Source organism: Bos mutus, chromosome 4, assembly GCF_027580195.1.
Source record: "Bos mutus isolate GX-2022 chromosome 4, NWIPB_WYAK_1.1, whole genome shotgun sequence".
NCBI classification, from domain to species: Eukaryota; Metazoa; Chordata; class Mammalia; order Artiodactyla; family Bovidae; genus Bos; species Bos mutus.
Genome location: NC_091620.1, coordinates 108,960,365 through 108,986,873, shown reverse-complemented (window position 1 = coordinate 108,986,873; position 26,509 = coordinate 108,960,365). Strand labels below are relative to the sequence as shown.

Here is a 26,509-nt window from a genome sequence, read left to right as displayed (position 1 = left end):
TTGGGGTTTAAAATTTTTATATTATACTTCAAAAACTTACCATTTCATAATAAATATATTATAAATTTTATTATTTTCATCCATAAAGTATTTCTATCTCACAAAGCTAATTTCTATTATGAATATGTATTTGATTTATTAAAAAATATTTTTAATGGCAGTTCTTACTTATCCAAGGCTATTAACATTCTTGCTGTAAGTGTAGCAAAGTGAGTGCTGGATTCACTACAGACTCGCATAATATCTTGTAAGCAGTAAAAAATTGGGCATCCTGGAGTATAAGTATATTTAGTATTATCTGAAAAAGAAAAATGAAGATTTATGCCATCATATAAAAGGCTTACAACTGCGTGTTTTTTATTTAAACGTATACAGTATGTTTAAAAAAACTGATAAGTATAAGTTGTTCTAGACTTGTAATTAGAAGACTTGGATTCAAGGGCTGGCCAGCTCTGTGACCTTGTCCAATTGGGTGAATGCAGAATTTAGAATCTTGTAGGACTACAGAAATTGTTTCCCCTTTCTCTTGCTCAACAATGTTGTAAAATTCTGATTAACAATAAGATTTCCAATATCATGTAAAATGCTGAACTATTTAACCTAAGTATGGCTGGGAAAAAGAAATCTGGACTGGCAGAGCTGGCTAATAAAACGTATGTTAAGTACTGTGTAGCAGCAGTCTGATGAGATGCCCACATTGGGCCATTAATATATCATCAGTATGATTACTACCTTACATGAAGCCAGTACTCTACAGGTTCCAAAGTGACTTTTACATCGAATACCTCACTGGATTCTTCCAGCACAATGAATCAAGCAGGAGCAGATACCTATCTTATAGATAAAGAGGTGAGGCTTAAAGAAGTGGTTTGCCCATAACAAAAACTTAGTAGACTGCAGGTCTGACTGAAGCTCAATATTTTTTCTATTATTCCAGGATAATAGGATAAATTCCTTGTCAAAGCTCAAATTAAATTTTCACATTAGATCTAAGTTCTTTAAATATTACCATTATTGTTGGGTGGAGTATTTTAAAACCGACACTTTCTTATCCCCAATACAAGATAGGTTCTGATGATAATCTGTTAATTTCCCAAAATACGTACATTTTTATTTCTATTCTATTTATATAGCACAGTCTGAAAAATACCTCATTATAACCTGAAAACTTTTTGTTTTTATTATACGTTCCTTCCTCACTTCTTTATTCTACTTTTAAAAACAGAAACAAAAACTTTACGATTAGTCCAGAAGCCTGAATATTACTTGGGAATCAAATATCGTTAAGTAACAAATTTCTCCATCTTCCGTTATATTAAAAATATGATTTTTACAACAGTATTGCAATAGTAACTATGACTCCAAATTCCTAAGTTCCTCCATAGATTTTAGCTTAGCACCTAAGGTACACCAAGATTCACAAGACGAAACTCAAGGCTTTACCTTTAACAACTGATGGAACAATAAATAATGCCGCTTCTCTGCCCACCTTCTCCCCATCCAGAGGAAATGTCTTCATCAGGACCACTCGTTTTCCTAATCATTTTAAGTCAGTAAAGATAAACATAACGGGCCTTTTAAAATCTTATAAATTACCTTGAGAATTAGAAAAAATATTTTAAAGGCAGTATAAGAGGAACTGAAATATAAAAAGTCAATTTTATTATATGCACTAATAAAAACTGGTAATTCTGATAATAATGTACATCATTCTGTAGGCAATTATCCAACAGATCCCTGGTTCTGACTCACTAGGAGAGAAGCTCCCCATGCACAGCAAGGAAATCCGCCCCACTAAGGACTGGCAGAGCAGCCAAATAGCAGAGCACCCTGCAAGGTGAAGAGGCATGCACATCTTCAGTTGGGACGTAGATGGTGAGAATTTCACTAAAGTCTGAGCTGGCCAAGAAGGGTAGTATGTATGAATTACAGAGTTTTAAAGTTTAGTAACCCTTCATTTAATATTCAACCTCCATCCTCAATTTCAGGCTTTATTAAAATCTGATTGGGCTATAAATTATTGTTCTGAATTTTACCCATCATTCTTAGTCTCTTGTTCCTGATTTGCAGCAAAGGGGCAATAAATAAAAACAAAAAGTTTTTCACTCTGAAACCTTTCATTTTCTGGCTATCTTTGTCATGATTTTTATCAACCCTTCCAACTTCCCCACTCCCAGAAACAGAACTTTGTTCTCGACCCAGGTAGGAATGCCTGGCTGGATGCCATCTGTGGACAAGTAGATACTACAAGTGTTCAAACAGCTTCATTCATTCACAAAATGCTAGAGTGAATATTTGTGATTATTATGGCCGATTATTATTAGAGCCCCCAAACAATTTTCTACAAAACTGACACTGGTACAAAATGTAAGTGTTAAATAAAGAAAAACATTCTAATAAATTTCAGAGGTAATATTACTTTTGTCTGGTTTGAGGTCCTGTCCCACTTAATCTTTCCTGCCTTGTAGCTTCCCTAAACCTAGTTCTGATCGAAACTGACTACTTTGCCAATTTTATATGCAACTATGAGATCTATTTCAGGCAGGGGGTGGGGTGTGGTGCGGGGGGGGGTAGGGGAGGAGAAAAGCACTAACTACAAGTTGGGAAATACAGTTCTAGTCCTAAGTCCTCCACAAATGGGAATATGATTTTTCTAGGTGCCTATGTCTGCATTCGGAGAAGGCGATGGCACCCCACTCCAGTACTCTTGCCTAGAAAATCCCATGGATGGAGGAGCCTGGTGGGCTGCAGTCCATGGGGTTGCGAAGAGTCAGACACGACTGAAGCGACTGGGCAGCATGTCTGCATTTCCATTTTACAGATGTGAAAATGACCGTATACCAACTCACAGGATCAATTTAAGAATTTCATGGATAAGTAATTGTGGTAGTGCTTTGTAAACTATGTATAGCATTGCACAAAAAGGCAAAACTACTGCAGTTATAAAGTCATTTGTAATTTTCATGTGATGCTTATGTAAGAAATCATATTCTCTATAAAAATATTTCACACTTTTAGAAAAACAATTGAATAGGATAGTCAGGTATGATATGGTTCATTATTTTAACTGTTTAGTTAAGTAAAAACTTTATTTTCATTTCTCTTGTTAAAAGATGCCTGAAAATTTATTAGCACATTCTACTAAGTATACAAGACATAATTGTGCTAGACATATTTCAGGGTGCCTATCCACTCGTAACTTCTAAGAAAAACTACCAGTCCTCTGTGCCAGGGGACATTTTTGTTCACACTGATATCATGTATATCCCCTTTCTTGGGGAATGAACCAAGTGTTAGAGTTTGGCTAATTCATAGCAAATTATGACTTTTCTATCTCAGCTCAAATACGTGATTTGGGCTCAGACTTTGTCTCAGTAATTTGATCTCAGAATAGGTACTGATAACTAAAACAATTAAGTAATAGTAATACAAATTACTAAGAGAAGTCTAAGACAGGTAGAAAAAGCTGACAAATTTGTGGCATCCAAAGGAGCCTTTCATATGCCTGATCACCCACAGGGATAGTCCTCCTTTTTCAGCTAAGATCAATTTCTAGATCACTTTATTTAAAAAGTCAATCTGATAATCAGGGAAAGGGGATTCTCTTTGTGGGACTCAGAATGTGTATCAAAGATCTGTACATTTATGCAGGAACTTCTTATAGTCTCCAGTTACAATGGTCAGAACTGCAAAAACTCTTCAGGCCCTATTGAGGAGGTTACCTGTTGGGGAGGTAAAATATGGTAAATGGTACCTTCAGAAGTTATCAAACAGGCTTAGTTCAGCTTATCTCTAGAGAACAAGTATCCCAAATAACCAATAAATCAAATGACATGATTCAGCCTTATCTTTACAACAATAATAGTCTCTTTACTGAAAAGAGATGAACAGAAAAAAAAAAAAAACACTGAATAAGCTGTAAAAAAACCCCAAAAATTTAGGCACAGAGAGGTGCGTTTTACTTCACTACCAACAACTGCTCTCAACAGTTGTCTGACTGAAATTAGCTTTACCTTTTCAATTATAATGCCTGAATTCTGGACAGATGTATAATTTCTAGAACTTCTAACTGCTATCTGCTTCTTTTGAGGCACAGCCTGATAAAATTGATCATTGATATTTAATCAGTTTCATAAGCTATAGATTATCTTGTAAATGGGGCCTCTACCTTTTAGAGTGAATATTTCTACAGTTCACAGTTTGGCTTGTTGAAAATGATTTTCTTCTTGTGACCAAATGGGAAGAAAACCTCTGCTACCTGGTAATTTATATGACTTGCTCTAATACACAGAATCTTAACTGCTACTTAGTTATGGAGAGAGGTTTATAGTTTTCTGTGTCCTGGAGTAAAGAAATAAAAACAGTAGTTCAAAGATACTTATCTAGGGAAATTATACTTCTAACAAAAAAACTTGTGCTTTCTTTTTAGTTTTCAAGCCACTTTGGCTTCCTCTCTTTCTTGAACAAATCATTAACACAATTGAAATATTTTTTTAGAACTGCCATATGATCTAGCAATCCCACTCCTGGGCATATATCTGGAGAAAGCCATAATTCAAAAAGATATATGCTTCCTAATGTTCAATGCAGCACCATTTACAATAGCCAAGACATGGAAGCAACGTAAAAATCCAGCAGCAGAGCAATGAGCAAAGATGTGGTACGTACATACAATGGAATATTACTCAGCCATAAAAAGCAACTTAATTGTGCCATATGCAGAGATATGGATGGACCTAGAGATGGTCACACAGAGTGAAGTCAGTCAGAGAGAGAAAAATATTATATATTAAGGCGTACATGTAAAATCTAGAAAAATGTCATAGATGAACTTCTTTGCAAAGCAGAAATAGAGACAGAGAGAGAGAGAACAAACGTATGGATACAAAGGGAAGAAGGGGAGGGTGGGACGGATTGAGACACTGGGACTGACGTACATATACACTGCTATGTATAAAATAGGTAACTAATGAGAACCGACTGTACAGCACAGGGAACTCTACTCAGTGCTCTGAAGCAACCTAAATGCGAAGGAAATCAAAAAAGGGGATTTATGTGTATATATAGCTAATTTACTTTGCTGTACAGCAGAAACTCACACAACATTGTAAAGCAACTATACTCCAATTAAAAAAAAAGAAACTGCAAAAATATTTTTCAATTTTTTTTTTTACTTAAAATTATTAAAATATTTAAAAATATTTTTTAACTTAAAAAGCATTATAGTCAAGGAACTTCTTGAAGGGAGTTTGGTTCCACCTTAAAAAAAAACCCCAGAAATAATGAGTCTTTTTCAAGTTTTTCAATGAAAAGGAACATAAAAAGAAACTGACTTTAATATATTTTTAAAATGTCTTCCTTCACAAGCAATTAAAACCAACTGTGTTAAAGAGAAAAATTTCTTACCTCTGATACCCTGGTTTGCAGGAGAAATTGGTTTGGTGGTTTCTACTACATAATCCAATATGCCTTGTGTTATTTCACTGTTACCTTGCAGTTTAGTTTCCAACAAAACCTTCTTTCTCTTTTTTTTCTGTCCTTCAATGGGAACTTCATGCAACAAAATCTTGGATGAGAAAAACAACATTAAGAGAATGTTTAAAATAAAATGTACTTGCCCTAAAATATAGCCAGAAATCTTTCTTAACCTTAAGCCTAGCTGCATATTAGAATAACATGTACCCTTTTAGAACAGGATCAATGTATAGCTTCATCTCAGACCTAGTAAATTGGAATGTCAGGGGAGTAAGGTTGTGGTACTGAAGTTTTAAACTTCCCCAGGTGATTTAAAGTGTAGCCAGGACTGAGAACTAGTAAGCCACAGCACTGCTGAATGGCAGCCTCCTCAGAATCCTTGCAGTATCCTTTAATAGGTTTCAGATAACTAACCTTGAAAAGGCAATTAAAGCAGAATACCCAGAGATGCAGGTTCAGTCCCTTGGTCAGGAAGATCCCCTGGAGAAGAGAATGGCAAACCCATCCAATATTTTTTCCTGGGATATTCCATGGACAGAGAAGCCTGGTGGTCTACAGCCCATGGGGTTGCCAGCCCATGGGGTCACAAAGAGTTGGACAGGACTGAGCGGATTAGACTAGAAGTATTTTATGATGCTTGAATCTGCTGCATAGTAAAGATAAAAATCTGCTTTGGGCTTTTCTTTTTTTGTGCCTCAGTCATGTTTACTAATACTAATAATGTATTCAAGATTTCAGAGAAGTAACTTAATTGCCTAAAACAATTAAAGGTAAAGATATTTTTAAATGAACTGTTAAAAATAGAGTTTTGAAAAATAACCATAATAAAATTTAGACTGGAATTTTGCAATTTTTTTTGCAAGCCATTCCAGAAACTCTAGTAAAAACCAAACTCTCATAAATTATATATGCAAAACTCTAATAAGTAACTTTCACTATCTAAGAATTTATCCATATCAATGAATAGAAAAAAATGGTCAAAATACATGCAGCAGAAAAAAAAAAGACATGGTGATGGGACGAGCTCTATAATCGTAAATTCTAGCTTGTCAATATCTACGTTATCAATAATTTACAGGCTATGGTAAGACTTTAAATGTGAATGAAAATGATAATGGAGAATGACATTCAGTGGTAGAAAATCAAATGTTAGTCAGCTGTGCTCACTTCATATGACTTAGCTCTGTATTCCCGAGAATTGAGACTGGCAGCATTCTTCGGCCGAATAACAGCAACGTATGCATCCTCTATGTTTTCTGGATTTCCCATTGCTTTATAAAAACAAAGAAATCCCTTGAAAGATTAAAGGAGACATAATCATGATGAGAACAACTAATAAAATGTTGGTTTTTCTGTCTTAGAATATATGTACTATATAAAAAGCAAGTCAGAGATGACTGATCACATCTCACCACTAGTAAACCTCTATGAATAATTTCAGATACCTTGTAGTCTTTGTTTCCTTTTCTATTAAAGGTAGATTTTTTTTTTTAATGGGGATATATACTTTCATAGGTCTTAACAGATTCTTAGTTAAGAATCTGCCTTTTGGACCTGTAAAAAAGGTGATATAATTATGAAATGTCTTATAAATAACTAAGTAAAAATGCCTTGAAATAGTGATTCAGAATAGTATTCATAAATTCCAAAAGTGAATGTCATATTGTTAAGTTTGGAAGCTAGAAATAGGTAGCTGCGATTGACATTCTTTCCAGAATCTTTAAAAAGAATTTTGATATTTGGATGAACTAAAGGATAGTTTATGACCAACCTAGATAGCATATTGAAAAGCAGTGGCATTACTTTGCCAACAAAGGTCCGTCTAGTCAAGGCTATGGTTTTTCCAGTGGTCATGTATGGGTGTGAGAGTTGGACTGTGAAGAAAGCTGAGCACTGAAGAATTGATGCTTTTGAACTGTGGTGTTGGAGAAGACTCTTGAGAGTCCCTTGGACTGCAAGGAGATCCAATCAGTCCATCCTAAAGGAGATCACTCCTGGGTGTTCATTGGAAGGACTGAAGCTGAAGCTCCAATACTTTGGCCACCTCACTCGAAGAGTTGACTCTTTGGAAAAGACCCTGATGCTGGGAGGGATTAGGGGCAGGAAGAGAAGGGGACGACAGAGGATGAGATGGCTGGATGGCATAACCGACTAGATGGACATGGGTTTGGGTGGACTTCGGGAGTTGGTGATGGACAAAGAGGCCTAGTGTGCTGCCATCATGGGGTTGCAAAGAGTTGGACAAGACTGAGCGACTGAACTGAACTGAACTGAAAGGATAGTTTAATATTCATTGGAGATGCCTATCACAGACACAAAAACATTAAATCAGTTGATAAAAGCTTTCTGATATCGACTTAAAAATGTTCTTCACTTCCATTATCAATTCTGTGGATAATTAAAAAGTTTGCTTCCAAATATATATATGTATATGTATATATATACACACACATACATATACACATGTACACTTTTTCCCCCAGACTAATTTTAAGTCTCCACTGGGCAATTTCCAACAAGTAATTGAAGCTCAAGCACTTTCTTGGTTGTTTCATAGTCCCATCTCCTCATAAAGTGCTCTTATAAATTTTTCTTTTCATGGCTGGACTAATTTTTCTTTTTCATGGGTTTCCCTGGTAGCTCAGATGGTAAAGAATCCACTTGCAATGCAGGAAATCTGGGTTTGATCTCTGAGTTGGGAAGATCCCATGGAGGAGGGCATGGCAATCCACTCCAGTATTCTTGCCTGGAGAATACCCATAGTGAGCAATAGTTCATGGGGATGCAAAGAGTCAGACACGACTGAGAGACTAAACATCTCTTTGCACTGAATATATTTTATTTTTTTTTAAAATTTACCTCTCATTTATATGCCAGTAAGTTTTGAGAAGAACATCAAGCAAGGAATTGCTTTCCTGGCCATGGTAAGATGAACCTTCTTCAGTTTTTTTAAAAGTCCATTAGGCATTAAAATGATCTGTTTATATTTAATAATTTCCTTATTGCTCCAACTCTCAGAAAAAAAGAGCTCATTTTCAAGAAAGGTTTTGAATGTCATCTGAGAGGAGATAGAGGACTTTATTGTTTTCTCAACTGCAAAATAAAGTCATTTTGAAATCTTTAATTCACTTCTTTACATAATAACAAAAAATCTTTAATTTACTCCCTTCCACCACCTTAAAACTAGAAAATTTCCCTAAAAAGAATGCTTTTAAAATTCAGTAACCTTTGACATTTTAAGTAAACACTAGCTAAAATTTTTAAAAAATTATTATTGTACAAAAATTTTAAATTATTTTAATCTATAAATTATTTAAGTAATAAAACTTTAAATTATAAGATTTATTTATAAATTATAAAAATTTTTAGGTTATAAAAATTTTCACTAATTTAGATCCAGACAAACTATAGATAACAGAGAAACTACGATAGAACATTAGGTTTGAGACATTTCATTTTGTGAGAAGTTTTGAAGACATGCATTCTCACTCTATACCTTGTGGGATTTTTTTCAGTTCAATTTTTTCATAAGACCATCTTAAAACCCACCTCATGCAATAGAACTTCCTATTAGTGAAAAACAATGAGACTTTTTTCTTCTCAGAATTCCAATTTAGCACTTACTTTTCACCTCAGATTAACAATGACTTCAGGATATAAAACCTAATAAGTTTTGAAATGTATGCCTGCCTCTTTGAATATTGACAGTCCCCAAAAGAAAGACACTGTATTATGAATACACTGTATAACATATATGGCACAATTACAGAAACCCTTTTTCTATTAAGCATCTAAAATGAGAAATCAAGTAATTCTTAGTTTTCTAAACACACTTTAAAGCGAACTGATTAAACTGTTGGTCACCTGTTAAAAAAAAAAAATCTACTGGCAAAGTGCTTTATTTACTAATACTTATTACTCATCTAGAATATTTGGTATTGCACAGTACATTGAATTTTTAAAAGATAAATGTGATACAATAAAAAAAAAGAATATTTGAAATATACATACTTCCAGTGACGTGAAGGAAGAAAACAAAGGCTTAAGTTAGGAAAAGAACAAAAGCTACTAATATATGAAGACAAAACTGCTAAGGCAGAATCACATGCAAAAGGATTGAGAGAGAGTAATTTGAGCTAAAAATAACAGAAAATGGTATAACTAGTTTGTAATGTGTTTAGACAGAATTTTAGATAAGCCTTCAAGTGACTAAGAATAGGAAGAAATGTGGCATTTTGTTCACCAATCATTCTATTTTGGAAAATGCTTAGGCATAAGTGATACTATGTTGCCTGACTAATGATGCCTTACAAATAAGTGAAGAGGTTCTCATTTGGCCTGAGACCTACCAGGCATCATTTGAAAACATGGGCATCTCTCATCTCTATGACTGGGTGAAAAATGGGGTGAACAGACACCATTTAGTCCTCATGGGGCAGGTCCTGTTGAACAAACTGCCAATAATGTTGCTAAGAAGAAACGTTTACTACATAGAGTACAGATGGACAAATTTAATGAAATTTATTTATTTAGGCCATGCCACAAGACTTGCAGTATGTTAGTCCCCTGACCAGGGACTGAAAATGGGACCTAGGCAATGCATGCACAATCTGAATTAACCACTGGACCGCCACGGAATCCCCAAGATGGACAAACTTTCAAAGTATTTTTGCAGTGCAGAAAAAGAGAAGATTCAGTACATGAATATAGGTATTGTAAATTTAGTTACCAGAAGTCAAAACTGACAAGATGATTTGTGTGTGCAGCTGCTCAGTCCTGTCGGACTCTTTGAGACCCCATTGATTGTAGCCTGCCAGGCTCCTTTGTTCATGGGCTTCTCCAGGCAAGAATACTGGAGTGGGTTGCCATTTCCTACTCCAGACAAGATGATTTACCAATTTGCAAAGTACATGCTAATATAAATTAGCAACAATGATCAGAAAGTGTACTTCATGAATTAAAAACAAAAAAATTGAGCATTAGGGCTCTGTAGGATGTACCTGATTCCCTCCTTCATCCTTAAGCAAAGTTTCTCAACTTTTTAAAATAATATGAATAATTACCACCACTTACAATGATTATTACATCCTAGATACTGTGCTAAGGGCTTTACATGCATTAACTCATTTTATTCTTCCCCAAACTTAATGACGTAGTTATTATTGTTGTTATCTCCCTTTTACAGAAGAAAAAAACCGAGGCGGAGTAGCTAAGTTACTAGCCACTTCTCTACTCTCATTAAACGATTTAATATTTTAAAGCATTATAGTATTAGAGACAAGAGATGGCAACTAAATATCAGTAAGAATTTCCCTCCAAGGATAGGCTGACCATTAAAAATTTCATCCTTTTGCCACTCAAATTGGCTTACAGTAATAAAAAGAGAGGAAATAATAATAAAGCAGAATAGAAAACAGTCATTGGTGCTATTTCTAGTTTGCTCTGTTCCTGTCCTTTGAACCAGTTCTACCAAACATTAGGTAATATGAAAAAGCATCATTGGTAATTTTCAAGTTCTTTCTTTCTGTTAAGTCACATTCTATTCTGTAAGATATTTAATAATCTTCAAATAACTTTTGAAGGCAATTATACTAAATCTGACTAACAGAGAAGGAACTAATGAATTCCTACAGTGAACATTTGAGGAGGTTATTTGGGGGAGCCTGATTTCATCTGTAGTATATCCAAATATACTTTATATCAAGTCCTACTGTGGTTCCACAACCCAGTTCGAAGGGAAAAATAACCAATACACCTAACATGGGATTAAGTAAAAAAGACCATAAAATATTTGATTTTCTATTGTTATGAAAACATTTTCGAGCTTTTGACATTTTCCCCCAAATAAATAAGGACATCAAAACAGTTAAAAGACATGATGGTGAGGAAGCACTGGCAAGCAGACTGAAGTTAAAAAACCTCTCCATGCGTGAGATGGGAATGGAGGTGAAATCCGGAGTCAGGTCAGCTAGATGAAAAATTTCTGGTGAAGCTAAAAACACCACGAAGAAACAAGCAAAGAAAGACAGCCAAAAGCCTTAAATGACGCAGAAGACAGAGAGGAGGGGCGAGCTGCTGTCAATCGCTTTTCCTGAAGTGACAAAAATAAAAACTTCCTAGGCGTTTTCCTCGGCCACCACCACCCATCAGCGTCCATTACCAGAAAAGGGCGGGCACGCCTCTTTGCACAAAGAGATGCCACCCAAAAAGTGTCTTTGGCTTCTCTGTAACTACTTATAAGAAATGAAGTCCTTGCCTGGATGGAGACAGTTCGGCCTCCTACCTCTCCGTCTCTCTCGTTGGAGTCTGGACCGTCCTCCTCGTCTCACCCGTGCTGGGGGCCGAGTGCCTCCCGGGCCGCTACATTCAACTCAGTGGGTGGGACAGTCACCTGGGGGCGGGGGCGGGGGCCCTTCACTGCTTTTTCATTCCGCCTTCCCTTCGCTTTCCCAGCGGCCAGGCCCAACTTCCTGTGACAGGAGAACACTCGGTCGCCCGTTGAAGCCGCCCGGCGTGTACGGCCGCGACCCACACCCGGCAACTCGAGAGATCCGGTCTCTGGGATCGGAGAGCCTCTTGTCCACCGGCTCTTTATTGGCCTCTGCTCGCCTCTGAGCTCTGCGCCATACACACTTCACCTGCTCTCTAAATTACGGGATTCCAGGTCTTCAAAGGCCTTAGCGTTCCATCCCGCTGCTACCGGGGCGAGGAAATCGCTTCCGGGTTCACACCCCTTGAAGCCTCCCGGTTGGTGGGGAAGAGCTTCCGGGGCGGTGGCCGAGGTGCTGCCGTTCCTGCCGCTTTTCGCTTGGGGTGCCGGCTGTCTGGGGCTGGTGGCGAGCGGCTCGGGGACGGGGTGGTGGCGGCTGCGGGCGCGCCAGCAGTTGAGCCGGAGGCGGGGGAGGGGAGGAGGACGGCCCGGGCTGCGCGCGCGCGCGCTCCAGGCTGGAGCCTGAGCCGGACTTGACCGCGAGGCGGAGGCGAGAGCCACCGCCCCCTCTTCCCCTCCCCCGAGTAAGGCGGCGCGGCGGCCGGAGAGGGATGGGGGGCGCCCGCCCAGTCTGAGCCTCGCCGCGGGCGCCTCTAGCTCTCGCTGCGTCCCCGCGGGCCTCCAGTGCGCACTCGGCCCCAGCAGTCTCTGGCAGGCGGGCGCGTCCGGGCCAGCGAGGAGGGGGCGCACGCCGAGAAGGGGCGTCCCCCCGGGTGGGTGGGGCGCATAGAGTACCTGAGGTCACCGGCTCGGCTGGAGAGACAGGGGCGCCACGGCGGTGGCAGAGCTGCAGAGCTGCAGGGTCCACCCGACCCTTACCCTCAGCCCGGGAAGTAACCGTAAGTCTCAGCCTCGCCGTGCGGGTCTTTTTGAGGCGGTTTCTACCCATTTTGAGCTCCGAGTTCAGCGCTACCTAGTTCACGCCCTCCCGGGACTCTTACAGATGCCGTCTCCCTTCTCTTCTGGAGGATTGTCTGTTCCCGTCTCTGAACAGGCAACATCCCCTGTCTGCCTCCTGTGAGCTTTTCTGTCAGCGAATTTGCAAGCCTCGGTGTCTCCGTGGCGCGTCCCAGCCTCCTCATCTGGATGCATCTCCTTGTCCCTCCGTCCTCAAAGGATCTGTGCCCTCCCTCTTTTTCTATGTGTACCCCGGACCTCAGAGCGTCCCCCGCCCATCCTCTGAGACGTGGAAAGCCACGGGTTCATCCGTTCTGGAGAGCTCGAGAGTCTGGAGCGGGTGGATGGATGAAAGCGTTCTGGAGGGCTGTGATGGGTGGGGATAATAGCTCCAGTGAACCTTTATTTTTGCAGCTTCTGCCACCACACAAAAACGGGCCGCTCCCCTGGACCTCCATTCCTCTCCTCTCCTGTGTATATAAGCCGTTTTCTGTGTGTGACTGAGTCGCAGGAAATTGGAATTAGAGCTGTAATTAAGCATCTCCGGAGGAGGTTTGGAGAATTAGTCTCACAAGCTGTATTCACACGAAGTGGCATATTGAACAATCTTAAATTGAAATGAAGACCCATTCCAGGGGAGATTTACTAGTAGGTCTGAGAAATCGGTATGAAAAACGGAAGTCTCATTTTTTCAAATGTGTTTTGGTTGCCTTTTGATAATTTTAGTGTTTTGGATTTACATTTAATTCTTCCAGTGTGTGTGATGTGAAAACCTTTGTACTGGAAGGTTTTGCTTTCTTAGTAAAGGAAAAAAGTAGCTAAAGTGGTTTTTGATCATGTCATATTATATTTGTCAAGATATTATTTGAAATCCTTAATTCCACAGAGATCTTTTTGAATTTGGTTTGGCTCAGCCACCTACAGATGTTACTCACCATTGTGCCTGTCACCTTCCTGTTTCTTAGTTTAAAGAAAAAAAAGAATTCACCGTAAAAACCATCAACGTGTATTTCCAGATTTTGAACTAAGCATTTTTTTCTTCGTTAAAATTTGGTTTGCTTTTTTTAAATTGCCACTGCAGAACTTTCCAGAAATTACCCTTAAGAATAACTGTAACGCTGACAGTGTCTGGTGACTTAGGTGCCTTCATGTAGTTTATACTTTTAAAGGCATTGTAGAAAGCAAAAGAGAATTTAAGAATGATTTTCCTCTGTGTATTGCAGGCTCTCTGTTACTCTTCTTTAAATTATTCTCTTATGTAGACTGGTAGCTTTGGTGTGTGGGTGTTTTTTTTTTCCCTAAAAACAAAAAACATCATTTTGTTCAGAAAGGTAAATGTATTTAACAGTAATTTTTTTTTGTTCTCAAAACCTCCCAGCAGTTGATTTGAGACTATTATTTGATTTGTAACTGCACACTGTTCACAGATTTTAGTTTGAAGTAGGCTTAAGAGATGTAGCTCCAGCTGTCTCTCTGGAAATGTACTTTCCTGGCATGTTTCAGAAGCCAAGCACCGCACAGAGTCAAATGTATTACTAAGGGTGTGGTTTTTACGTTTAGTAAAATGGGCAATAACTTGAAGAAAATCTTTTAAAAAAAAAGTGTATTGACCTCTACTACCTCTGGACTTAGAGTGGAGAAGATAGGGCTGTATCTCCACATTATGATTTTTCCCTCGTCCATTGCACTGGGAATTTTGAGTTTTCAATATGAAAGTGTTCCCGAACCATGCTGCCTGTGCCATAAGTGTGGGCTGTAACAGGTGGCTGCTGAGACATGGGAGGGAAATTTTGTTTGCTACTCTTTTATACTCCTATAGGAGCACTACCCACTTTTGAGAGAGTTTGGGTTTTTTTGTTTCCTTCTCTGGGGTGTGCATTTGAACTTGTGAAAGTGAAATATGTGTATTTACAACTTACTTGTAGGTAAAAGCTTAAACTAATTTTCATATATAAATAGATGGAAGAACCATGATTTAAGTTGATCTGATTCTCCTCCAATGGAAGTTAGGAAAGATTCCTCAGTGTTTTGGGTACTTTTCCCCATTTGGGGATGCACAGTTAATTGATGAAATTTTAAAATATTTCTAATATTGAACTTTATATATGACACATTTGCCAAAACAGATTTGAGAGTGACTTCGTCATTATTAAAAAGACCAGTCTGAGAGGAGTTTCTGTGCATGGTCTTAAAATGTGTAGGTATTTTGTTTTCTTTCTCAAAGTGTGATTTACTCGGACAATAGTATTGGTAATTTGGGGATTCTTTATTTTTCAGACAACCTCAGATTACCTGTTTGTTTTTTTTTTTTCAGATAACTAACTTTCATATTCACTTCATTTCAGTAACCTTTATTAAATGCCTACTCTGTGTACCAGGCTGTGTGTTAGATTCAGGGACTTCAAGGATGAGTAAATTAAGATTCCTTTCCTTGTTGAATTTGCCATTGTGTATATTTGACTGTGATTTTATCCATATGCCTTTACAGACATCTCTAATACGTTTTTAAGTCACTTGACCATATTTCAGGATTGTTTGACTTCCTTTCTATGAGAATTAACACAGTAAAGGCCATTTATTGAATGTTTAATTCACACTTACCACCATGTATTTTGTTATTACATTATTTCATTTGATTCTTATTACTTTCCTAAGAAGTATTTTATCTCCATTTAAAAACCACACAGATTCTGGTTTATAGTAATGCTGAATATTGTTTTATTTGTTATACGCTAGAAAAGATTTGACATTAAGATTTCCCATTAAGGAAAAAGACTTGTAATATAGTTGAAAGTGAAAGTTGCTCAGTGATGTCCGACTCTTTGCGACCCCATGGACTATATAGCCCATGAAATTCTCCAGGCCAGAATACTGGAGTGGGTAGCTTTTCCCTTCTCCAGGGGATCTTCCCAACCCAGGGATCGAACCCATGTCTCCTGCATTGCAGGCAGATTCTTTACCAGCTGAGCCACAAGGGAAGTCCTTGTTATATAGTTATGTATAAACTTGTTATATAGCTATAACTGTTTAATTTTTTTTCCTGTAGGTAAAACAATTTTTAAAGTTGAAGTAAAGTTGATTTACAACGTGTTAATTACTGCTGTATAACCATTTGATTCAGTTATAAATATATATACATTCTTTTAAAAATACTCTTTTCCATTATGGTTTATCATAGAATATTGAATGTAGTTCTCTGTGATGTACAGTAGGATCTTGCTGCTTACCTATTTAGGTAAAAACTTGTATCTGCTACCCCCAGCCTCCTGCTGCATCCCTCTGTCAGTCCCCTCCCTGTGGCAACCACCAGTCTCTTCTCTCTGTGTTTCTGTTTCATAGATAGGTTCATTTGTGTCATATTTTGGATTCCACATACGAGTGATACCGTGTGGTATTTGTCTTTCTGTTTCTTGTTTACTTCACTTAGTATGATAATCTCTAGTTGCATCAGATCAGATCAGTCGCTCAGTCGTGTCCGACTCTTCGCGACCCCATGAATCGCAGCACGCCAGGCCTCCCTGTCCATCACCAACTCCCGGAGTTCACTGAGACTCACGTCCATCGAGTCAGTGATGCCATCCAGCCATCTCATCCTCTGTCGTCCCCTTCTCCTCCTGCCCCCAATCCCTCCCAGCATCAGAGTCTTTTCCAATGAGTCAACTCTTCGCATGAGGTGGCCAAAGTACTGGAGTTTCCGCTTTAGCATCAGTCCTTCCAAAAAAATCCCAGGGCTGATCTCCTTCAGAATGGACTGGTTGAATCTCCTTGCAGTCCAAGGGATTCTCAAGAGTCTTCTCCAACACCACAGTTCAAAAGCATCAGTTCTTCGGCGCTCAGCCTTCTTCACAGTCCAACTCTCACATCCATACATGACCACAGGAAAAACCATAGCCTTGACTAGATGGACCTTTGTTGGCAAAGTAATGTCTCTGCTTTTGAATATGCTATCTAGGTTGGTCATAACTTTCCTTCCAAGGAGTAAGCATCTTTTAATTTCATGGCTTCAGTCACTATCTGTAGTGATTTTGGAGCCCAGAAAAATAAAGTCTGACACTGTTTCCACTGTTTCCCCATCTATTTCCCATGAAGTGGTGGGACCGGATGCCATGATCTTCGTTTTCTGAATGTTGAGCTTTAAGCCAACTTTTTCACTCTCCACTTTCACTTTCATCAAGAGGCTTTTTAGTTCCTCTTCACTTTCTGCCATAAGGGTGGTGTCATCTGAAGTTATTGATATTTCTCCCGGCAATCTTGATTCCAGCTTGTGTTTCTTTCAGTCCAGCGTTTCTCATGATGTACTCTGCATATAAGTTAAATAAACAGGGTGACAATATACAGCCTTGACGAACTGCTTTTCCTATTTGGAACCAGTCTGTTGCTCCATGTCCAGTTCTAACTGTTGCTTCCTGACCTGCATACAGATTTCTCAAGAGGCAGATCAGGTGTTCTGGTATTCCCATCTCTTTCAGAATTTTCCACAGTTGCATCATATTGCTGCAGATGGCATTTTTTCATTCTTGTTTTTTATATAGCTGAGTAGCATTCCATTGTATATATGTACCACATCTTTATTCATCAATCAGTGGACATTTAGGTTGCTTCCGTGTCTTGGCTGTTGTAAATTGTGCTGCTTTGAACATGGGGGTGGTACATGTATCTTTTTGAATTATAGATTTGTCCAGATACATGCCCAAGAGTGGGATTGCTGGATCCATATGGTAATTCTGTTTTTAGTTTTCTAAGGATCCTCCGTACATTTTCCACAGTGGCTGCAACAACTTACATTCCCACCAGTAGTGTAGGAGGGTTCCCTTTTCTCCACACCTCCTATAGCATTTGTTATTTGTAGACTTTTTGGTGGTGGCCATTCTTACTGGTGTGAGGTGGTAACTCACTGTAGTTTTGATTTGTATTTCCCTAATAATTAGAGGTGTTGAGCATCTTTTTGTGTGCCTATTGACCATCTGTATTTCTTCTTTGGAGAAATGTCTATTTAGATCTTCTGCCCAGTTTTGGATTGGGCTGTTTGTTTTGTTTTTGACTTGTAAGAGCTATTTGTATTTTTTGAAAATTAAGCCCTTGTCAGTTGCATCATTTTGCAAATATTTTCTCCTGTTCTGTAGGTTGTCTTTTCATTATTTTCTTTTTTTTATGGTTTCTTTTACTTTGCAAAAACTTGCAAGTTTAATTGGGTTCCATTTGTTTATTTTTGTTTTTAATTTCTGTTGCCTTTGGAGGCTGACCAAAGAAGACACTGATATGATTTATGTCAGAATATTTTGCCTATGTTCTCTTCTAGGAGTTTTATGGTGTCGTGTCTAATGTTTAAGTCTTTAAGCCATTTTGAATTTATTTTTGCATATGATGAGAGGATGTGTTCTTTTTACATGTGGCTGTCCAGCTTTCCTTGACATCACTTGTTGAAGAGTTGTCTTTTTCCTCATTGTATATTCTTGCCTCTTTTGTTGAAGATTAATGACTGTAGATGTGTGGGTTTATTTCTGGGCTCTTTGTTCTGTTCCATGAATCCGTATGTCTGTTTTTGTGCCAATACCATGCTGTTTTGATTACTGTAGCTTTGTAGTATTGTTGCAAGCTTGAGAGGCTGATGCCTCTTGCTTTGTTCTTTTTCTTCAGGATTGCTTTGGCAATTCTGGGCCGAATTTCATGATTCTGTATGAGTTTTAGGATTTACACATTTTAGTTCTGTGGAAAATGTCATGGGTAATTTAATAAGGATCACATTAAACCTGTAGATTGTTTTGGGTGGTATGGCCATTTTAACAATATTAATTCTTCCAATCCAAGAACATGGGATATCTTTCTATTTCTTTGACTCATCTACAGTTTCCTTTATTAATGTTTTATAGTTCTCAGTGTATAAGTCTTTTACCCCTTGGTCAGGTCAGGTTAATAATACTTTGAAAGATTCTAATTTCATAAGGTGTTAGTATCTTTTATTTACTGAAACAGATGAATTGTATAGTATCAAAATGTAGTTTTCAGTTGTTTAAACCTTTGAAAAGACAGTTCTGAAGTTCTGTATGGTTACCTGTAACATAGATTTTCAGGCATATGTAACTTTTTTTTTTTTTCTAGTTAATCAGTGGGACCAAGAGCCTAGAAAATGTACTAAAAATATTTGTATTCTCCATGAAGGAGAGAGTATTGAGCAATATAAAATCTATTCAGCTTTTAAACATTTTGAGTTTAATTTTAACAGTTCTTTGATGCCTTGAAGAGTTTTGGTTTCTGCAATGAAAATGTATTCCTTCTGATTTAGAAATGATCTTAACTCATCTATTGGAAGGATATATGCTGTATCAGCACTTTGATATAGTTCAATCTAATTATTTTTCAGACCCTCTTAGACTTTTTAAAAGATGATCAACCAGTGTCAGGTCTTTAGACCAAGTTTCATTTGTATTCTGTTTTTTGGGGTTTTGTGGGTTTTTTTCCCTTTTTTTTTTTTTAAACCCAAAACTGTCAACAGTTAGCCATTCTTTAGACTAAGGCCTTTTGCTTCTGATTATATATTCTTGTTTTTAGGAATGTAGAGCATATAATCTTCCAAGTTCCTAAGAAAGATAATCCTTGATATTTTTCAAACATCAGTTTAATATATATGTATATATTTTAGCTTGACATAGAATTCAGTGTGGTAGAATTCTTGGTACTTAGATCACTGTATTTTCTGATCGGAATAATACTGGGGGTAGAATTTGTATTTAAGATATAACTGACAAAACCATTAATGTGTTAGGTACTGGGACCACACAGATGAATAAAGTCAGAATTCCACCTATTTAAAATCCATGAGGAGATAAGAAAGTTCACTTAAAAACCCTGAAATATGACTTCCCTGGTGGTTCAGTGGTTAAGAGTCTGCCTGTTAATGCAGGGGACATGGGTTCAATCCCTGGTCCAGGAAGATCCCACATGCCACAGGCAACCAAGCCCAAGCTCCACAATAAAAGAAGCTGCTGCAGTGAGAAGCCCGCATCCCGCAGCTAGAGAACAGCCCCCACTCGCTGCAACTAAAAAACCCGCACAGCAACGGAGACCCAGCACAGCCAAAATAAATACAATTCAAAAGCAGAGACATTGAGATGCCTTTATGCCAAATGCATAAAAACATTGCCCTCCTATTCATGTTTCCCCTCTGGGTATTGGAAAGGAAAGTATGTAAATATACATATTAAGGCAGTGTTTTCATTCTGTCTCCTAGCTTCAGACAATAGCTGCTTATCATTTGCTGTAACACCAGATGTTCTATATCACATATTGATAATAACATTAAAAAAAAACTTTTGAAATCATTTCAGGTTTAACAGAAAAGATGCCAGAACAGTACAAAGAACTCCTATATCTCCTTCATTCGGATTTCACCATTGTTTATATTTTACTGTATTTCTTCCACTGCCTGTTCTATTTCTTTATATGTATGTTACATACATGTTTGTGTATGTGTGTATAAATGCATACATATATACCCATCATCACAGGCTTTTTTTTTTGAAACTTTTAGAGCAAGCTATAGACATGGTGTTCCATCGCCCATAAATAATACAGTGTCTATTTCTCAAAAACAAAGCACTGTCTTATGTAACCCTACAAATCAGAAAATAGGCATTGATACAACAACCCTACCAACCTGTTCATATTTCATTGACTCTCCCAACAATATCTGTTTCTTTTCTGGTCTAGGATCGTATCCATGAATACATGTTGAATTTAGTTGTCATGTTTTTACAGACTTGTTCAGCTTCCTTTTCCCCCGTCTTCATGTCTTTGACAGTTTTAGGAAGTACAGACCCTCCGTTCTTTAGGATGACCCTTAACCTAGGCCCGTGTGCTATTTTCTCGTGACTCCAATCAAGTCTGACATTCCTGGCAGGAATACCACTGAAGTGCGCTGTGCCATTCCTGGTGCCTTGCATGCGCAGGCATATGATGTCAAATCGCGCTGCTGCTGGTGATAAACACCTTGGTGTCCTTTTGCATTTGATCAGTGTATGTGTGAAGAGGTATTCCAAAATTACACATCTTGAGTCTCTTCAAACCTCTACTCACTAGCCTTGGTGTGGGTATCAGTGATGACTCCCACCTGAATTAATTGCTTGTATATTTTTCTGTTTCTGTTAGTCCTTTTACGTGTATTAGTTGGTATTTTAAGGTAGAACTTTGCTTTCTCCTCTGTTTATGAGTTTATTAAATCAGTAAGGACTCATGGGTTTTGATTTTAGCGTGCTGTGATTTGTTACTTATTCTTTATTTTGCTGTCTCAGTTGTCCCTGGTTTAGCCAGTGGGCGCCCTTTCAAGCTGGCTCCCATGCCAACTTATCATGCGCTGTCTCATTCATTGTGCACTTCTGGCACATGCTGTTTGTTCCTGATTCGTATTGTACTTTGCCTGGCCTAGCCCTGGAATCAGCCATTTCTCCAAGGAGCCTTATTTGGTATTTTTATGTAGAAGATGGGTTTTAAAAACAAAAGTTTAGAGACTTAGTTTGCTCATTGCCGCTGGGGTGTCATTGCTTATAGGAACTAGGAAATGTGTGAGTATGGTTTATATACATGTATTTATATATATAATACACTCATATACATCCATCATTGTTTCTATACCTGTGTACATATGTTATAAAACCAGGAGTTTGTTTATATACTTCCAATTCCAATCCGGTATCCCAGGGTTCTTTTAGTCTTTGCCCTTTCCATGTTTATAATGCCTTCTCTGGTGGTAAGAAGCTTGGCTTCACATTAACCTCATTATATTCATTATTTGTCCAGTTGTTTTGTTTCCATTTTCTCTGTCATGCAGACCATCATCTCTGTATATCTCTCCCTGCCACACCCTGCATCATTGACTGCTGAGCCTATTGGCCTGTGGATCCACAGGCCCTCACTGGGCCCACAGCGCTGTGCAGCCCCCTGTCTGCATACAACACCCTGTTATCCTCACCTCCGGGCCACACCTGTGTTGGCCTTCCTGACATGCCCTCAGTGCTCTGTGTTCTGGGCCAGCGTACTGACTACTTTACATAGCTCAATATTTCATTAGTTAATTTATAAGCATATTTCCAAGATTTACAAACATACATATATGTGATGAAATATATAACTATGTAATATTACTGTTATAGAACTACAGATTTATGAACATGGTGTGTATGTATATAGTACACACACATACCCCTACCTCCCGGTGATAGAATGATTAATGACCATAAAGTTCTCCCATACTAATATGTATTCCTCTTTGATACAAGGCCTTGCTGCTGCTCCTATCTATTTCTCCACCTCTTGAATCTTGGTTAGCCTTATGATTTGCTTTGGCTAATGAATATGATGGATATGATGTGTTCTGGGGTTTAGTCTTTAAGAAGACTTCAAAGAATGCTTTCCCACAGCTGCCATGAAAGGAAGCCAGTCTAGCTTACAGCAAGAGAACCAAGACACCCCAGTCAGCACCAACCAGCTATCTTGGATGTACTAACCTCGCTGACAGTTGAGCTGAATGCATCTGCAGAGGAACCAGAGGTGAAAAAAGCAAAGAGATGGCCCAGCCAACCTATAGAGTTGTGAGAAATGACGTTGCTTAGAGGCAGCAAGCTTGAAGTGGTTAGTTTTGTAGTAGTAGATATCTGAAGCCATATCTGTTTTCATTTTGGACATCTGTGTTGTCTCTAGTCTTCTATTACAAACAATATTGTGACAAGTATCTTGTACATAATGTATACTGCTTAATTTTGACAAATAATGCCAGATTATTTTCCAGAAATGTTGACACAGTTCTTACTGCCATCATTACAATCTGAGAGTGACTATTTACCTCAGAAACTCACTATCACTGATGTTTTTCTTTGAATATAAAATCAGCTTTAAAAAGTTTCTTAAGGCGCTTAATTCTGCATTTTCCTAACTACTTGTGAAGCTGAGCATCTTTTCAGTTGTTGGTCCTTTTGATTTTTCAGGTCTTTGAATTGCTTGTTCGTAACTGTACTTATTTTTTCCTGTTGGATTTTTTTCCTTATTGAGTTGTTGGTTGCCTTTGATACATTTTGGATATAATCCTTTAGCTTTGTTTGCCAGTATGTTTTGTCAGTCTGTCTTCTGTTTTTTGTCTTAGTTTATGCAGTCACTGGCCACGCATTTTCTTTTGGTCTTTCACATTATTATTTATGTCTATCTTTTCCCCTGTGGCTTCCAGTATTCTAGTCTAGTCTCTATACTGTTCTGAGTATACAAATTTTTTTCTGAATTTTCTTCTGATCTTGTATTGTCTTTCCTGTCAATCAGAAATCATCTTCAGTTGCTCTAGAAATCAGAAAGAGAGTGGTAGAAACAAACTGGGGGATGGGCCTTTTCCTTAAGTACGGCCATCCTTCTGTATCTGCAGGGATTACTTCCAGGGCCCCAGGCAGAAATCTTCGGATGTTTTAAGTCCCTTACAATCAGCCCACCATGTCTGCTGGTTTCTTATTCATGGATATGGAGGGCCACTGTAAGAGAAGTTAGAGGGAAGCCTAGGGCTGGTTCCAGTGCTGGTTCCATTGGCCTGTCAGGGATGCAGACTCACTTGCCATTCTTTTCAGTCGTCCGTAACAGGTGCTTGTCACCTTTTGGTCCTAGGATGGCATTCCAGTTTGAGCAGCAGCTTCTGTTTCTTCTTCTATCAACCGTGGCTCTGCTTCTTTTAGGATCAAATCCAGTTTGATGACTATAACCTCTGGGGTTGGGACCAAGACAAAACAGGTCCCCCATTAGTAATAAGTACTCATGAAATAGTTTTTCTGTTCTTTGAAAAAAATTAATGCTGATTTTGCTTTCTGTGTCGTAGTAAATGTGGGCAGAATAAGGCCCCAGAATCTTTTTCTTTAATCTATCAGTCAGCCAGCTGTTTTTGTCCCCAGTTATTTATAAGTAAACAGGGAAATAAGCATGATGGTATTTTCAAATTGGAAACTGTTGTTGAGAACACAGGACTTTATCACTATGCTCGATAATGTGCCAGAACTTAACGGTGGGTGTAAAACTGAATGTGTGATCCTGTCCTCAAGTTTACCACGTAATTAGGGAAGCAGGTTAAGCACTTTATTATAGTATTAGATGGTGGGTGGAGTGTATTACCAGGTTAGGGAGGCAGGACACCTAATTGGTAGTGGAGGCTTGGAGAACCATGATCAGGGACCTTGATAGAGAAAACGGCTTCTAAACTGAGACCTGGATGCCCAGTAGAAGTTAGCCTGCTGAGGAGGGGTTTATAGGGGCATGGCAAGAGCATTGCTGTAGCTTGAGTAGTCTAGAGGTAGGTCTGAGTTATGAGAGATACCATGGTGAGATCGATTCTGATATTGGCAGGAACTTTGCTTTAACAGCTTAAGGGCTAGAAGCCTTGGAAGGTTTTTAAGTGGAATTGGACAAAAGCAGATCTGTCTTAAGCTAGTTGGCTTAAGGGGATGCTTTGGGGGCTGAAATCTGGAAGCAAGGGCACCTATTAGGTGGGACATTCATCTGATATATTAAAATCTGTCCCATATTAGTTCAGTAAATGTTTATTGAACACCTAATTGAATATAATGTAGGAGAATACAGAAATAATATTAAACATAGTTTCTATTTTCAAGAATTCTGTATTTTAAAATAACTAAAGACTTGATAATCAACAGTATGAGGCAGTATGCTAACATTATGGCTTCTATTCTGTCAAACGAGGGCAAGTACAGATAAGAATTAAAACTTGAATCCATAGAGAACTAGAACAAATAATCCTAACACTTATATGGAACTGCAAACGACCCAGAATTGCCAAAGTAATCCTGAGAAGAAAGAACAAAGTTGGAGCTAAGACCCTCCCAGATTTCAGTCTATACTGTATAGCTACAGTAATCAAAGCAGAATGATCTTAGCACAAAAACACACAGATTAATGGAACATAAGAGCCCAGAAGTAAAGCCCTGTACTTATAGTCAAACAACAAACAATCTGATCAGAAAGTGGGCAGAAGACTTGAGTAGATATTTTTATAAAGACACACAGATGGCCAACAGGTGTATGAAAAGATGCTCAGCATTGCTGACTATTAGAGAAATGCAAATCACACTGCTTGGAATGGCTTATCTTGAAAAAGTCTACAAATGACAAATGTTGGATACGAAGTGGAGAAAAGGGAATCCCTGTTCCTCAAAAAACTATAAGTAGAACTGTCATATGATCCAGCAATTCCACTCCTGGGGATATATCCAGAAAAAAAACAAAAACACTAATTTGAAAAGATACGTGCACCCCGGTGTTCACAGCAGCAGTATTTATAATAGCTAAGACACGGAAGCAAGCGCAGGTGCCATCAACAGACAAATGGCTTAAGGTGTAGTGTGGATATATCTCTATATGTATACATATATACATACAATGGAATGTTGCTCAGACATAAAAATATAGTATTGCCAACATGCATGGACCTAGAGGATATGCTTAGTGAAATACGTTAAACAGAGAAAGACAAATATTATATGACATCATTCATATGTGGAATCTAAAACATAATATAAATAAATTATATGCAAAAGACAAACAGACAGAAAACAAACTTATGGTTGCCAGAGGGGGAAGTGGAGGTGGGGAGGGGTAAATCAGAGGTATGGCATTGACAGGTAAAAACCACCGTGTAAAAATAGGGGATCTTCCAGGTGGCGCTAGTGGTAAAGAACACACCTGCCAATGTAAGAGATGTGGGTTTGATCCTGGTTCAGGAAGATCCTCTGGAGGAGGAAATGGCAACCCACTCCAGTATTCTTGCCTGGAGAATCCCATGGACAGAGGAGCCTGGTTGGCTGCAGTGGATAGGGTCATAAAGAGTCAGGCACAACTGAAGCAACTTACCTCGCGTGCATGTGAAAAATAGGATTAGCAGGGAAGATTTACTGTGTATAGCACTGGGAATTACATCTATTATCTTATAGTAACCTATAATGGAATACAATCTGCAAAAATATTGAATACACCTGAAATTAAGTGTCATAAATCAACTACAATTTTAAAAAACTTAAAAACACTTGAATAGATCTTCGAACACACGCGCGCGCACGCGCACACACACACACACACACACACTCTTAAATCCTAAAGATCTTTGTGACTCCAAAGTCCGTATACCAGGCTGTCTTCAGTACACTATATCCCCTTCCTTATTTAATTATCAGTATGTTGCTTATAAATTTCTGAATCCTTGTGAAATAAGATGAGAGTACAATTAAAATTGCTTTCAATTTGGGATACAGAGTATCAGAGGAGCTCCTTTCTTTAGGCAGCCTCTGTGCTAGGTGGAGTATAACCAGGAGGATAAATGTTGGTCAGAAAAACTACCACATTACCTGAATGAAACAGTTACTGTAAAGTCTTGAGATTCCTTTCTGGGAAACTTAGTATTTTTTAAAATAAGTTAATTAATTTGTTTTAATTGGAGGGTATTTACTTTACAATATTGTGATGGCTTTTGCCATACATCAACATGAATTGGCCACAAGTATACATGTGTCCCCCGTCCTGTGTCCCCCTCCCGCCTCCCTTCCCACCTCATCCCTCTGGGTTGTCCCAGAGTACCAGCTTTGGGTGCCCTGCAGAGGCCAAGCATTGCATGCCATT

At 38.4% G+C, this 26,509-nt stretch overlaps 2 protein-coding genes across 8 annotated transcripts in view; one reads left to right on the top strand and one right to left on the bottom strand.

The window, feature by feature from the left end:
• KRIT1 (KRIT1 ankyrin repeat containing) overlaps window positions 1-12,155 on the bottom strand; it is a 43,438-nt gene extending 31,283 nt beyond the window's left edge. The window contains exons 1-5 of one of the 6 annotated variants that reach the window (XM_070369871.1): window positions 11,759-12,155; window positions 6,643-6,746; window positions 5,407-5,566; window positions 1,444-1,536; window positions 169-298 (exon numbers count right to left, since the gene is read on the bottom strand). In XM_070369871.1, coding sequence (XP_070225972.1) covers window positions 169-298; window positions 1,444-1,536; window positions 5,407-5,566; window positions 6,643-6,744 — 485 coding nt within the window. In that variant the 5' untranslated portion in view covers window positions 6,745-6,746; window positions 11,759-12,155. Of the gene's footprint in view, window positions 1-168; window positions 299-1,443; window positions 1,537-5,406; window positions 5,567-6,642; window positions 6,769-11,731 lie in introns of all 6 variants that reach the window. The other 5 variants (XM_005908822.3, XM_005908823.3, XM_070369870.1 and 2 more) reach the window with 5 other exon arrangements.
• A 150-nt stretch (window positions 12,156-12,305) lies between these two features.
• ANKIB1 (ankyrin repeat and IBR domain containing 1) overlaps window positions 12,306-26,509 on the top strand; it is a 157,127-nt gene continuing 142,923 nt past the window's right edge. The window contains exon 1 of one of the 2 annotated variants that reach the window (XM_070369867.1): window positions 12,306-12,804. The gene's annotated coding sequence lies outside the window, so the exon portion shown is untranslated. The remainder of the gene's footprint in view (window positions 12,805-26,509) is intronic. The other variant, XM_070369865.1, reaches the window with a different exon arrangement.